Source organism: Symphalangus syndactylus, chromosome 17 (assembly GCF_028878055.3).
Source record: "Symphalangus syndactylus isolate Jambi chromosome 17, NHGRI_mSymSyn1-v2.1_pri, whole genome shotgun sequence".
Lineage (NCBI taxonomy): Eukaryota > Metazoa > Chordata > Mammalia > Primates > Hylobatidae > Symphalangus > Symphalangus syndactylus.
The window spans coordinates 22240190-22255942 of NC_072439.2; the positions used below are offsets into that span (position 1 = coordinate 22240190).

Below are 15753 nucleotides of genomic sequence, written 5' to 3' on the forward strand. Positions count from 1 at the left end.
GAAGGCCTTGGCCTCTCCCAGCCCCCGGTAGGATGAGAGAGAGGGAGGCAGAGGGCCAGAGCTGGGGCCGTAACACCTCCAGTGACCCGTTTGCCTTCCCTCCTTCCCCCAGGTGAATGGTGTGCTGACAGCCTTGCCTGTCTCCGTGGCCGACGGGCGGATTTCAGTGACCCAGGGTGCATCGAAGGCACTGCTGGTGGCTGACTTTGGACTGCAAGTCAGCTATGACTGGAATTGGAGGGTAGACGTGACACTGCCCAGCAGCTATCATGGCGCAGTGTGCGGGCTCTGCGGTAACATGGACCGCAACCCCAACAATGACCAGGTCTTCCCTAATGGCACACTGGCTCCCTCCATACCCATCTGGGGTGGCAGCTGGCGAGCTCCAGGCTGGGACCCACTGTGTTGGGACGAATGTCAGGGGTCCTGCCCAACGTGCCCTGAGGACCGGTTGGAGCAGTACGAGGGCGCTGGCTTCTGCGGACCCCTGGCCCCTGGCACAGGGGGCCCCTTCACCACCTGCCATGCTCACGTGCCACCTGAGAGCTTCTTCAAGGGCTGTGTTCTGGACGTCTGCATGGGTGGTGGGGCCCATGACATTCTTTGCAAGGCGCTGGCTTCCTACGTGGCCGCCTGCCAGGCTGCTGGGGTTGCCATTGAAGACTGGCGGGCACAGGTCGGCTGTGGTGAGTGTTGGGGGAGCAGAGGCGGGGCTGGGGGCGGGGTCCCGTCTCTTTGGGGCTGCTTTGGTTTCACTCTGGTCCTTCTGGGTCTCTGTTTTCATTTCTCTCTGTTTGTCTCTCTGTCTCTTGGTGCTCGTCTCTGGGCCTCGCTTTGCTTGTCTCTATCTGTCTGTTTCTCATTCTCTATCTCCCTCAGTTGCTGCTTGGGTCTCCTGGTGTCTCGCTTTCTCCCATGTCTTTCTCTGTGTCCTCTCTCTGTGTCTTGTTCTCTGTCTCCCCCTTTCCCTGTCTGCTCCCTAGTGTCTCTGTCTGTCTCCTCCCACCCTGTCCTGGGACCCCACCCTTGACACCCTTCTCTCTGTTTGTCTCCTTCCTGCTCCTTCATCTGCCCACAGAGATCACCTGCCCAGAAAACAGCCACTATGAGGTCTGTGGCCCACCCTGCCCGGCCAGCTGTCCATCCCCTGCACCCCTTACGACCCCAGCCGTATGCGAGGGCCCCTGTGTGGAGGGCTGCCAGTGCGACGCGGGTTTCGTGCTAAGTGCTGACCGCTGCGTTCCCCTAAACAACAGCTGCGGCTGCTGGGCCAACGGCACCTACCACGAGGCGGGCAGTGAGTTTTGGGCTGATGGCACCTGCTCCCAGAGGTGCCGCTGCGGGCCTGGGGGTGGCTCGCTGGTCTGCACACCTGCCAGCTGTGGGCTGGGTGAAGTGTGTGGCCTCCTGCCATCCGGCCAGCACGGCTGCCAGCCCGTCAGCACAGCTGAGTGCCAGGCGTGGGGTGACCCCCATTACGTCACTCTGGATGGGCACCGATTCGATTTCCAAGGCACCTGCGAGTACCTGCTGAGTGCACCCTGCCACGGACCACCCTTGGGGGCTGAGAACTTCACTGTCACTGTAGCCAATGAGCACCGGGGCAGCCAGGCTGTCAGCTACACCCGCAGTGTCACCCTGCAAATCTACAACCACAGCCTGACACTGAGTGCCCGCTGGCCCCGGCAGCTACAGGTGAGGAGGGCTGTGGGCCAGAAGGGAGCAGGTGCCAGCTCTGGGGTTGCCTGAGATGGTAAGGGCTTCACCATTCCCCTGGGCACCTTTCACAGCTTAGCTGGGGCATGATGGAAGGGTCAGAGTATAGGCCTAGGAGCCCGATGGCTTGGCACAGCAGCTTCTTCCTCTCTGAGCCTAGTGTGTTCCTCTGTAAACTGCTCTAAGAAAAGTACCTGTTTTAGAGAAGGATGAGGAGTCAGTGACATGAGCCTATAGAGGCTCTTTGTTTTTCTTTTCTTTTTTTCTTTCTTTCTCTTTTTTCTTAGCCTGACTGTTGCCCAGGCTGGAGTGCAGTGACAGGATTAGGGCTCACTACAGCCTGGAACTCCTGGGCTCAATGGATCCTCCCGCCTTGGCCTCCGCCTCTCGAGTGGCCGGGACTGAAGGCGCACGCCACCACGCTGGCTAATTTTTCATTTTTTTTGTAGAGATGGGGGTCTCACTATGTTGCCCAGGCTGGTCTGAACTTCTGGCCTCGTGATCCTCCCATCTCGTCCTCCCAAAGTACTGTGATTGCAGGCTGTGCCACCAGGCCCGGCCTACAGATGCTCATTATTATTTTCCGAGGGGAGGTGACATGCTCAGGGTCCCACAGCTAGTAGGTGGTGGGGCCAGGATTCAAACCCGTGTTCTCTCCACTCACCGCGCCCCACCCCCCGCCGCCACCCCCCGCCCGCAGGTCGACGGCGTGTTCGTGGCGCTGCCCTTCCAGCTGGACTCTCTCCTGCACGCACACCTGAGCGGCGCCGACGTGGTGGTGACCACAACCTCAGGGCTCTCGCTGGCTTTCGATGGGGACAGCTTCGTGCGCCTGCGCGTGCCGGCGGCGTACGCGGGCGCCCTCTGTGGCTTATGCGGAAACTACAACCAGGACCCCGCAGACGACCTGAAGGCTGTGGGCGGGAAGCCCGCCGGATGGCAGGTGGGCGGCGCCCAGGACTGCGGGGAATGTGTGTCTGGGCCATGCCCGTCGCCGTGCACCCCAGAGCAGCAGGAGTCCTTCGGCGGCCCGGACGCCTGCGGCGTGATCTCCGCCACCGACGGCCCGCTGGCGCCCTGCCACGGCCTTGTGCCGCCCGCGCAGTACTTCCAGGGCTGCTTGCTGGACGCCTGCCAAGTTCAGGGCCATCCTGGAGGCCTGTGTCCTGCAGTGGCCGCCTACGTGGCAGCCTGTCAGGCCGCTGGGGCCCAGCTCGGCGAGTGGAGGCAGCCGGACTTCTGTCGTGAGTACTGCTCCATGCATGGTCCACATAGTAGGGTCTCTCCCTGTCCTTCCCAGGACTGTAGGACAGCAGCCCCTTCCTCCTCCATGGGGCTCAGGGGCCACCTTCCTTCCTCTGAGCTCGGTATGTCCTGTCAGGAAACACCTTGGCACTCACACACTGAAATGCCCCAAGTCAGGTACTGCAGTGAGAGACAGTCAGAAACACCTAGTCAGAGTGTGGGCGCGGTGGCTCACGTCTGTAATCCCAGCACTTTGGGAGGCCGAGGCGGGCGGATCACCTAAGGTCAGGAAGTGGAGACTAGCCCGGTCAACATGGTGATACCCCCGTCCCTACTAAAACTACAAAAATTATCCGGGCGTGGTGGCGAGCACCTGTAATCTCAGCTAATCAGGAGGCTGAGGCAGGAGAATCACTTGAACCTGGGAGGCAATCACAGTACTTTGGGAGGACGAGATGGGAGGATCACGAGGCCAGAAGTTCAGACCAGCCTGGGCAACATAGTGAGACCCCCATCTCTACAAAAAAAATGAAAAATTAGCCAGCGTGGTGGCGTGCGCCTTCAGTCCCGGCCACTCGAGAGGTGGAGGCCAAGGCGGGAGGATCCATTGAGCCCAGGAGTTCCAGGCTGTAGTGAGCCCTAATCCTGTCACTGCACTCCAGCCTGGGCAACAGTCAGGCTAAGAAAAAAGAGAAAGAAAGAAAAAAAGAAAAGAAAAACAAAGAGGTTGCAGCGAGCTGAGATCGTACCACTGCCCTTCAGCGTGGGCGACAGAGACTCCATCTCAAAAACAAAAAACAAACAACAAACAACAGAAAAAAAAAAAGAAAGAAAGAAAGAAAAAGGAAAAAAGAAAGAAAAGAAACACCTAGTCAGAAACCTGGGCCCAGGACAGTCTTGGGGATTGGTGATCCATGCTCTCAGGTATCCAAGGCATGTAGATTGAGATGGCTGACCCTGCCTCAGTCACACAGCAAGGTTCCCCTGGTTAGGAAGACCTAGTGAGTGTCAGCTGGTCAGAGGGCCCAGTTCTGTTGCACACACTGAAATACACCTAGTCACATAGAATTAGTCGCATACCATCAGTGGTATCTGCTTAGATTTTATGCTAACTGGTCAGATACACTCAGAAAGAATCAGGATCCTGACATAGCCCTGGGCAGATCCACACAGATGCATAGTTAGATAGTCCTAGGTGGTTCCCTTGAGGCAGGTCTCCTGGTCACAGGTATCCTGCCAACTTCACCCAGGCACACCCTTAGACAGACCATGTCAGAAGGACTCTGGGAGATGCTCCAGATCAGACACCCACAGCCGGGTGCCCTCAGGCAGAGTCATACCCTAAGATACATGTGGCCCCATACCCCAGTCACATTCACACCCTGAGATACCCATAGTCAGTTCTGATCTTGCATACCCTGAATAGATACAAGTGATCCATTTCACCCAGGTAAGCCTGGCTTAGATAGTGAGACCCCATCTCTACAAAAAATCATAATAAATCAGCCGGATGTGATGGGTCACTCCTGTAGTCCCAGCTAATCAGGAGGCTGAGGCCGGAGGATCACTTGAGGTGGAGGTGGAGGCTGCAGCGAGCTGTGATTGCACCTCTGCACTCCAGACTGGGTGAGATAGATTGAGAGCCTGTCTCAAAAAAAAAAAAAAAAAAAAAAAAAAAAAAAAAAAAAAAATCAGCCGAGCAGAGTCATTTGATCTTTAGAAATATTTGGTCAGAGAGACCTGGGCATGTCCCCTCCCATTCCAGGTCCCACCCTGAGTCCTCCAGTTAGATGTCCTGGATCACATGTGCATATCCAGAGACACCCAAGTTGGCCTGAGCAGTTTTCCCACTCAGGGCCTCCCCAGACCCCGACTCAAACACCTACCTGGCTCATGCCCACCTTGTCCCCACAGCCTTGCAGTGCCCTGCCCACAGCCACTACGAGCTCTGCGGTGACTCCTGCCCCGTGAGCTGCCCGAGCCTCTCGGCACCCGAGGGCTGTGAGTCGGCCTGCCGTGAAGGCTGTGTCTGTGATGCTGGCTTCGTGCTCAGTGGTGACACCTGTGTACCTGTGGGCCAGTGTGGCTGCCTCCACGATGACCGCTACTACCCGCTGGACCAGACCTTCTACCCTGGCCCTGGGTGTGATTCCCTTTGCCACTGCCGGGAGGGCGGCGAGGTGTCCTGTGAGCCCTCCAGCTGCGGCCCGCATGAGACCTGCCGGCCATCCGGTGGCAGCTTGGGCTGTGTGGCTGTGGGCTCTACCACCTGCCAGGCGTCGGGAGATCCCCACTACACCACCTTCGATGGCCGCCGCTTCGACTTCATGGGCACCTGCGTGTATGTGCTGGCTCAGACCTGCGGCACCCGGCCTGGCCTGCATCGGTTTGCCGTCCTGCAGGAGAACGTGGCCTGGGGTAATGGGCGAGTCAGTGTGACCAGGGTGATCACGGTCCAGGTGGCAAACTTCACCCTGCGGCTGGAGCAGAGACAGTGGAAGGTCACGGTGAGAGCAGATGGGGAGCAGGGGGCGAGGGGCCTGTGGGTGTGTGGGGCACAGGCAGCGCTCAGCTCAGGAGTTGGGGGCACAGAGATGAGAGTGCATGTGCGAGGCCTGGGGTCCCTGAGGACAGAAGATGCCAATCAGAACCCAGAGTGGGAAGCCATTGAGGGAGGTGTCATCAGGGACTTGGGGGCTGCTCCCCCTACTCTGTCCCTCAGTCTCCACCCTCTCTTCACCTCCACGCATTGACTTTTCTCTCCAACTTTCTCCCACCCTCTCCTCCCTCCCACTCCATCCTCTCCCCACCTCAATCCTGGATTCCGCCCTACTCACCTCCCTAGTCTGCCACTCATTGGCAGGACGTGGTGCCATCAGAGGTTGAGAAAGTCCAAGTCTGGAGAAGCTTCATGGACAAAGGACAATCTGTGGGTGACACTATCACCCCCTTAACAACAACAACAGCAGCTCTAGTTTCTATACAGCTGACTGCAGACCTTTTGGCTGCCAGGCACTTCATGTCCATGGTGTCTCTATGCTTCCAACGCGAGCTGCAGGCACTATGACTTGCTTATTTTTCAGAGTGGGATGGCCCATCACTGGCCCATAGTCCCCCAGGAAAGGTGGAGCTTGAATCCCGTGCTGCTCTGCAGAGCTTTTCTTACTGAGAAGATTTACTCTCATGTGGAGATTGGCATCTCAGTTACAGTGGAGGGGTTTCCCCTGAGATCCCACTGAAACACAGACACGCAGCTGTTTTTCTAGTAGCAGTATTGGCGAAGGTGCTGATCAATTACTGACTTAATCTGGTGAACTGGACAGGCGTGACTTTTTTTTTTTTGACACAGAGCCTGGCTTTGTCACCCAGGCTAGAGTGCAGTGGCGCGATCTCGGCTCACTGCAACCTCTGCCTCCCGGGTTCAGGTGATTCTCCTGCCTCAGCCTCCAGAGTAGCTGAGATTACAGGTGTGCCACACTACACCCAGCAAATTTTTGTATTTTTAGTGGAGACGGGGTTTCGCCATGTTGGCCAGGCTGGTCTCAAACTCCTGAGCTCAATGATCTGCCGGCCTCAGCCTCCCAAAGTGCTGAGAATAGAGGCATGAGCCACTGTGCCCGGCTGACATGCAGGACTTAATTAAATATATTCCCTAATGTTTCCCAAGCTCCTAGAATAGCCCCTGACGTACAGCGCCTAAATACATAGGAGTTGTTGATGTTCTTGTTAGTTGCTTCTTACTGAATCCCCCAGCTTCCCTACAAATGTGGGAGCTCTTATTACCCCCCAGTTTACAGCTGAGGAAACTGAGGCAAGAGTAAGTCAGTTGCCCTTACCCACCGCCCAGTCCTGCTTGGGAAGTGTGGCAGTTGACCATCTTTTTAGGAGACTCAGCCAGGAGCATGTCTTTCTCCTGCCTTCTCCTCTGATTCTTCACATTTCCAGAGGAATCCAGTGTGCACTGTCTGTGATAAGGAAGGGTGAGAAAGCATGTTACTCAGGGGTTGATGTATTTATATATTTTTTAGAGACAGGGTCTTGCTCTGTCACCGAGGCTGGAGTGCCATGCTGTGATCCCAGCTCACTACAGCCTCGAACTCCTGCTCTGAAGCAATCCTACCTCTTCAGCCTCCTGAGTGGCTAGGACTACAGGCATGCACCACCATGCCCAGTTAATTTGTTTTCTTTTTTATTTTGTAGAGACAGGATCTCCATATGTTGCTTAGGCTGACCTTGAACTCCTGGGCTCAAGTGATCTTCCAGCCTTGGCCTCTCAAAGTGCTGGGATTATAGACATGAGCCACTGTGCCCCATCCAGGGGTCGATTTACGAGGCTTTGTTGGTGCCTAGTAAACCTTAAACTGAAACCACTGGTCCTCAGCTCATAGGTTTAAGTTCATTTCCCTAAGAATTTAGCCTAACTTTCCACTCGCTGATGCTTTAAAGCGAAAACCTGTGGTGTCTGTTTACTCTTCAAAAGAAAAACCTCCACTCGCCGGGCGCGGTGGCTCACGCTTGTAATCCCAGCACTTTGGGAGGCCGAGGCGGGCGGATCATGAGGTCAGGAGATCGAGACCACGGTGAAACCCTGTCTCTACTAAAAATACAAAAAATTAGCCGGGCGTGGTGGCGGGCGCCTGTAGTCCCAGCTACTCGGAGAGGCTGAGGCAGGAGAATGGCGTGAACCCGGGAGGCGGAGCTTGCAGTGAGCCGAGATCGCGCCACTGCACTCCAGCCTGGGTGAGAGAGCGAGACTCCGTCTCAAAAAAAAAAAAAAAAAAAAAAAAAAAACCTCCACTCATAGCTGCTAATAACGGCAAATGCTCCTGAAGCATGCATGCTATGCCAGCCACGTTTCTCAGCACTTTACAAATATTAATTTTTCTGATCCTGACAACAGTTCCGTGGGGCAAACACCTTATTCCCGCCTGATAGATGAGGAAACAGAAACAGGGAGAGGTGACTCACTTGCCCAAGGTGACAAAGAGGGTAAGGGGGAAACTGAACTCGGGCAAGTGGCTCTGGGGGCGATCATTGCTTATTAATGACTGCAGCAAGTGGTACATAAAGGATAGCTGGAGACTTCTTACATCATCGAGACCTGTATTCGTTTCCCGTGGCTGCCATAACAAATTACCATGAGCTTTGTGGCTTAAAACAATAGAAATGTACGTTCCACTGTCCTGGGTGCCAGAGTTCAACATCAAGGTGTCGGCAGGGCTGCACCCCCTCCAAAGACACTGGTTGGGGCATCTTCCTTTCCCTTTCCAGCTCTGCAGACTCTAGATTCTCTGGGCTTGTGACAATACCACTCTAATCCTGCCTTCATCTTCATCTGGCCTTTTCTGTGTGTCTCTGGGTCTTTTCCTTTCTGGCTCTTATAAGGACATTGGATTTAGGGCCCAGTTTAATCCAGGATAATCTCATGTTGAGATTATTACCCTGATTACATCTGCAAAGAACTTTATTCCAAGTAAGCTCACGTTATGGGATTCTGGGTGAATATGTCTTTTAGGGACCACCATTCAATCCACTATCAGGCCCTATTATTACATCCATTTCATAAATAGGAAACTGAGGGCCTAAGAGGCGAGGTCACAAAGATCAGCATCAGGCGTGGGCTTGAACTAGGGTCCGACCCCCACTCAAAGTTTACTTTCTGAAGCGTGGCCTGCCTCTTTCGCCTCCCAGGTGAACGGTGTGGACATGAAACTGCCCGTGGTGCTGGCCAACGGCCAGATCCGTGCGTCCCAGCATGGTTCCGATGTTGTGATTGAGACCGACTTCGGCCTGCGTGTGGCCTACGACCTTGTGTACTATGTGCGGGTCACCGTCCCTGGAAACTACTACCAGCTGATGTGTGGCCTGTGTGGGAACTACAATGGCGACCCCAAGGATGACTTCCAGAAACCCAACGGCTCGCAGGCAGGCAACGCCAATGAGTTCGGCAACTCCTGGGAGGAGGTGGTGCCCGGCTCTCCCTGCCTGCCACCGACCCCCTGCCCGCCGGGGAGCGAGGGCTGCAACCCCAGCGGCGAGTGTCCTCCCGAGCTGGAGAAGAAGTATCAGAAGGAGGAGTTCTGTGGGCTCCTCTCCAGCCCCACAGGGCCACTGGCCTCCTGCCACAAGCTGGTGGATCCCCAGGGTCCCTTGGAAGATTGTGTCTTTGATATCTGCCTGGGTGGCGGGAACCTGAGCATTCTCTGCAGCAACATCCATGCCTATGTGAGTGCTTGCCAGGCGGCTGGAGGCCACGTGGAGCCCTGGAGGACTGAAACTTTCTGTCGTGAGTGAGGGAGAGCCAGAGGGAAAGGGAGGGGAGAGCTTGAGGCACAGAAGGGGTAGACCCTGGGCCTTGCAGCCCCTCCCTCCCCATGGGCTCTGATCGGCACCCCCTCCTTGCAGCCATGAAGTGTCCTCCGAACAGTCACTACGAGCTCTGTGCGGACACCTGCTCCCTGGGCTGCTCGGCTCTCAGTGCCCCTCTGCAGTGCCCAGATGGGTGTGCTGAGGGCTGCCAATGTGACTCCGGCTTCCTCTACAACGGCCAAGCCTGCGTGCCCATCCAGCAATGCGGCTGCTACCACAATGGCGTCCACTATGAGGTAGGAACCTATTCATCTGGGGCAGAATATGGGGCCTCACCCCTCCCACTGCTCATCAGCCCCACAGCCTACTTGGCCTCTTATTTATTTCTTTTAGAGTCAGGGTCTCACTCTTGTCACCCGGGCTGGAGTGCAGTGGTACGATCATAGTTCACCACAGCCCCGAATTCCTTGGCTCAAGCAATCCTTCCCCTCACCTGCCAAGTACCTGGGACTATAGGCATGCACCACCAAGCCCAGCGAATTTTGTATTTTCTTGTGGAGACATAGAAATGGGGGCGTCTCACTTAGCCTGTTGCTCAGGCTGGTTGTGGACTCCAGGCCTCAAGCCATCCTCTCACCTTGGCCACCCAAAGTGCTGGGATTAATGGCATGAACCACCATGCCCGACCCACTGAGCCTCTTTTTTTTTTTTTTTTTTAAGACATAGTCTTGCTCTGTTGCCCAGGCTGGAGTGCAACCTCCACCTCTCAGATTCAAGCTCACTGCAACCTCAGCCTCCCAGGTTGAAGGAATTCTCTTGTCTCAGCCTCCCAAGTAGCTAGGAGTACAGGCGGGTGCCACCACGCCTGGCTAACTTTTTGTGTTTTGGTAGAGATGGAGTTTTGCCATATTAGCCAGGCTGCTCTCGAACTCCTGACTTCAAGTGATCCTCCTGCCTTGGCCTCCCAAAGTGCGAGCATTACAGGCATGAGCCACTGCAGCAAGTCCACTCAGTCTCTTGAATGTCTCTTGTACCCACTCCTTTCCCCGTCCCCATGGCCCTCCCTTGGCCCAGCTGGTCCTCTCCCACCTGGGTCCCTCCCAGCTCCTACCTCTGCTCCCTCTGGTCCACCCTCCACATGGCAGCGGTAAAGATCTTTCTAAATATGACCAAGGGCTCTGAAGCTTTAAACCCTCCCCTGACTCCCCAGGTCAAGTTGTGGCTTTGCCTTCCAGGTCTGGATGAAGGGAGCCTTTTTGACCACAAAGACAAGATTTTCGTCTGTTATACCAGCTGCTAACACCCTCTGCTTCCTTCTCCCACTCTTTCCCTGTTGGTCCTTTTTCTTTGACTGGAGCATGTATTTGTTTAATGTCCATCTCCCTTGAGGGACTGTGAGCTCCCCTAGGGGTGGCACCCTCTCTCTGTTGTTCTCCTCACATAAATAATATTAATAGTAACAGAAAATGTGTAGATAGTGCTTACTATGTATCTGGTACTGTTTTAAGTGCTATGTGTGCATATTTTTATGCATTACATATCTAAAAACTTTTTCTTCTGAAAACTTTCAAACATGCAAACATTAAGAGAATAGTGGAATGACTGTCTATGTACTTACCCATCACTTAGCTTCAGAAATAAGCCACATTCTCCCAATCTTGTTTGATGTCTACCCCACGTATCTCTCCTATCTGAATGTTTTAAAGGAAACCCTTTTCTGTTTTTTTTTTTTTTTCTTTTTCTGGAGATGGAGTCTCTCTCTGTCACTCAGGCTGGAGTGCAGTGGCGCGGTTTTGGCTCACTGCAAGCTCCGCCTCCCGAGTTCATGGCATTCTTCTGCCTCAGCCTCCCGAGTAGCTGGGACTATAGGCGCCCGCCACCACGCCCAGCTAATTTTTTGTATTTTTAGTAGAGACGGGGTTTCATCATGTTAGCCAGGATGGTCTCAATCTTCTGACCTCGTGATCCACCTGCCTCGGCTTCCCAAAGTGCTGGGATTACAAGCGTGAGCCACCGTGCCCGGCCTACCGTTTTCATTTTATCTGAATTTTACATGTCTGAATATAACTTGGTTATTATCTGAATATAACTCGGTTATACTTCCAAAGGCAGGCGCTACTATCATCTGCAATTTGCAGATCAGGAAACTGAGCCATAAAGAGGTGAAGTAACTTGCCCAGAGTCACACAGTTTGGAAACAGCAGAAACAGGCTTCAAGCCCAGGCGATCTGCTCTTAGTTACTATGTCACACCATTTCTCCTACAGCAGACGTTAAGCGGATATTTTGGAATGAATGAGTAAATGAATAAGAGTGAATGAACAAATGAATAACGTCCCCAAAGCCATGCTGTGCCTCAGCTTCACAGACAAGGGGCCATCCTGCTGAGAGATGCCACTTGTCTGTGATGTCTGCCAGACCCCTCTGTGCCTAGAACGCCAGAGATGTGAGAGTCAGCTCCCACCCATGGTGTCCCTGATGGCCGTGCCCTCTCTCCCCACAGCCGGAGCAGACAGTCCTCATTGACAACTGTCGGCAGCAGTGCACGTGCCATGCGGGTAAAGGCGTGGTGTGCCAGGAACACAGCTGCAAGCCGGGGCAGGTGTGCCAGCCCTCCGGAGGCATCCTGAGCTGCGTCACCAAAGGTGCTGGGCTGGGCTGGGACTGGGGCTGATGCAACTAGGGATGGAGGACGGGGACTCAGGCTGAGGGTGGTGTGACTGGGGTGTCCATGGCGGGAGGTGCACAGGACTAAAGATTGAGGTCGCAGACCTGGGACCCCTAGGCCAGGTTTCACAGGGCCAAGGCCACCTACTGTCAGAGTTAGGGACCCTTAGGGAAAGTCCAGGCTGTGGGGACCCTCAGAGGTTTCTCAGGGTGGATGTCAGAGACCCTTGTTATAAGGCAGGGACAGGCACGCCTTTGCTCTAATGGGCTACATGGTAAATGTTTAAGCTCGCAGGGTGCATGGTGTCGTTCCAGCTACTCACTCTGCCATTGTGGCATGAAAGCAGCTGTAGACTATGTAAGTGAAGAGGTGAGGCTCCTGTGAGACTTTAGAATACAACAGCAGCAGCCTAGGGGGCCATCGTGAGCTGAACACTGATGTGTGGGATTAGGTGTGGGGTTCAGACACTAGCAGCACAGGGCAGGGGAGGGACTGGGATCCCAGGGGCAGGGACAGAGAGCAGAGTTCTGAGTCTCAGGCACAGAGACCCCACCAAGGCAGGACATTGGATATGGGGACCCATCTCAAGTGGAAGATCAGGATTTCTAGGGGTATAGTCTCCGATGTGGGAGACTAGACTAAATGTGGGACACAGAGCCACCCCCAGGGCTCATTTCTTAGGGTGAAGAGCAGAGAACCCTCCTCCCCGCAAGGATAAGAGAATGAGACCTCCAGCACCAAGGGGTAGAGGTTGAGACCCTATGGGCTGATGAGCAGGATAAAAGGGACTCCCAAGAATGGGGGTTATATCGCTCAGCATCCGGTCGAGAGACAGAAAGCACACAGCCCTTTGAATGAGGAAAGTTTAATTAAACAATCATTTACTTATTAATAGGAGATTAACTATTAAAGGGGAAAGATGACCTGGTGCTGTGGCTCACACACCCCGCACTTTGGGAGGATTGCTTGAGGTCAGGAGTTCGAGACCAGCCTGGGCAACATAGCGAGACCCCTGTCTCCACAAAAAATTTAAAATTTGCCCGGCCTGGTAATGCACACCTGCGGTCCCAGCTATTCAGGAGGCTGAGTTGGGAGGATCACTTGAGCCCAGTAGTTCAAGGCTGCAGTGAGCTATGATTGCACCACTGCCCTCCAGCCTAGGCAAGACAGCAAGACCTTGTCTCTTTACAAACAAACAAACAAATAAATAAATAGAAATAAGAAACAATAAAGTGAACACTAAAGAATACCACCAAAGCACACACAGGAAGTAGCCCCGACTCTAGGGCTAAGGTAGAGGCCTCAAGGAAGGGAGAAATGGGCCCCTCCTCTTCAAGGAGGGGAGAATCAGCCTCAAGGCTGAGTCCAGTCTCACTGTAGCTGTAGCCCACCGGGTGGCACAAAGGTTTCTGCAGGCTGGAGTTGGCAAGAAGGAAACTGCTCCCTGAGAAGCCAGCTGGGGCCAGTGGAACTCGCTGAGTGTGGCCCCACACCCTGGCCAGAGCTGGAAGGGCCAAACTGGCTGGAAGCCAGACCCGGAGCCCCTCCCTCCTGCAGTGACTCTCCGGCGCCCTCTGTTGACAAAGCTTAACTCCGTGGGTGTATTTGAAGCTGACAGGCCATACATAGATAATGGACACAGGAGGAAGGAGACATTTGAAGACTGGCCTCTCCCACACAGCGGTTCCACAAGCTGGGGTCATAGATATAGTAACCGTAGGAACAGGGTCTCTGACACAGAAGCCCTCCAAGACAGGCCCTCAGCAGTGAGACACCCTCAAGGCTACTGTCTTGAATGTAGCAAGCTTCCGGGATGGAGTCTTGCACTGAGGGAGACCCAGGCCATGAGACTTAGCTAGTTAGAGTCTCAAACGTTTCAAATCATGCTGAGCCCCTGGCACTGGGCTCTTGCCAGAAGATCACCCAGGGCCCTAGTCTTGGGCACAGAGGCCCCCAGGACCTAGAGAAATTGGAGACCAATTTCTATCAAATATGAAGACGTCCGGGGGACTGAGGTCTCAGGCATGGGGGTCCCTGAGGCCTAGATCTTTTTTTTTTTTTTTTCTTTGAGATAAGGTCTCACTGTGTGGCCCAGGCTTGAGTGTAGTGTAGCTTAATGTAGCCTTGATTTCCTGGGCTCAAACAATCCTCCCGCCTCAGCCTCCCGAGTGGCGGGGAACTACAGGCACACACCACCATGCCTGGCTCATTTATTAATGTTTCTGTAGAAATGGGGTCTTGCTATGTTGCCCAGGCTGGTCTCAAACTCCAGGGCTCAAGCGATCCTCACACCTCAGCCTCTTAAAGTGCTGGGGTTATAGGCCTGAGCCACCACACCTGGCCTGGGGCCCAGGTCTTGAACACAGAGAACTCTGGGGCTGGGATCTCAGACATGAATAATCTCAGGGCTGGCATCGCAGACACAAGGACCCCGGGGCACAGATCTCAACTTGAGTCAAGTGCATCTTTTCTCTAAAGGGCTAGATGGTAAATGTTTAAGCTTGCAGGCTATACCTTCTGGATCACAACTACTCCCTCTGCCATTGTAGTGTGAAAGCAGCCATAGACTATGTAAGTGAAGAGGGTGAGGTTCCTATAAAACTTAAAATACAAGAACAGGCTGAACTCTCGAGCAAGGGCACCATGGAAACTGCACCTTAAACACAGACCCAGAGCCTTGGTCCTTGCCTTGGTCTTAGGTGCATGGACTCCACGACCTCAGTCTCACACAGCAAATGGCAGGGCCTCAGTCTCAGAGGTAGCGGGACTCTAGGTACTGGGTCTTGGCTGTAGGGGCCTCTGGGGCCCAGGTCTCAGGTATGGGACCTTTCACAGCCAAACTTAGACACAGTCCACCATGGGGCCTCAGTGTCAGACGTGTGGGACTCCCAGGGGCCGGTCTTGAAAGTAGCAGGCTGGGCATGGTGGCTCATGCCTGTAATTCCAACACTCTGGGAGGCCAAGGTTGACTGATCACTTGACGTCAGGAGTACGAGACCAGCCTGGCCAACATGGTGAAATACTAAAAATACAAAAATCAGCCAAGCATGCTGGTGGGCATCTGTAATCCCAGCCACTCAGGAGGCTGAGTTAGGAGAATCGCTTGAGCCCAGGAGGCAGAGGTTGCAGTGAGGCGAGATTGCACCATTGCTCTCCAGCCTGGGTGACAGAGAGACTCCATTTCAAAAAACCAACAAAACAAAAGAAAATAAAAAAGCAAACTATAGGAAGTGGGTCCTAGACATGAGGACTCTGGAATCTGGTCTTGCCTGCGGTAACCCTCAGATCCCTGGCACAGACTGGGGTAGATGTGGAGGGAGCAGCCATCCTTTACAAGGGGCAGCCCCTCAAGGTCCTCCTCCCTCTTCTGTCCCCAGACCCGTGCCACGGCGTGACATGCCGGCCACAGGAGACGTGCAAGGAGCAGGGTGGCCAGGGCGTGTGCCTGCCCAACTATGAGGCCACGTGCTGGCTGTGGGGCGACCCACACTACCACTCCTTCGATGGCCGGAAGTTTGACTTCCAGGGCACCTGTAACTATGTGCTGGCAACAACTGGCTGCCCGGAGGTCAGCACCCAGGGCCTGACACCCTTCACCGTCACCACCAAGAACGAGAACCGGGGCAACCCTGCTGTGTCCTACGTGAGACTCGTCACTGTGGCTGCCCTCGGCACCAACATCTCCATCCACAAGGACGAGATCGGCAAAGTCCGGGTATGTGTGGCAGGATGGTCCCCGAGATCCCCGGGAGGGCAGGAGGGATCCTGACGACCACAGTTAGCAGCTCAAGGCTCTTTGTCTTCACCTGGGCCTGA

The 15753-nt window shown here is 54.5% G+C and overlaps 1 protein-coding gene across 1 annotated transcript in view; it reads left to right on the forward strand.

Moving 5' to 3' along the window:
- FCGBP (Fc gamma binding protein) overlaps positions 1 to 15753 on the forward strand; it is a 90697-nt gene that overhangs the window by 41793 nt on the left and 33151 nt on the right. The window contains exons 13-20 of the mRNA XM_055249854.2: positions 113 to 686; positions 1079 to 1695; positions 2417 to 2960; positions 4876 to 5468; positions 8653 to 9247; positions 9367 to 9566; positions 11773 to 11914; positions 15315 to 15652. Of these exons, the coding sequence (XP_055105829.1) occupies positions 113 to 686; positions 1079 to 1695; positions 2417 to 2960; positions 4876 to 5468; positions 8653 to 9247; positions 9367 to 9566; positions 11773 to 11914; positions 15315 to 15652 (3603 nt within the window). The remainder of the gene's footprint in view (positions 1 to 112; positions 687 to 1078; positions 1696 to 2416; positions 2961 to 4875; positions 5469 to 8652; positions 9248 to 9366; positions 9567 to 11772; positions 11915 to 15314; positions 15653 to 15753) is intronic.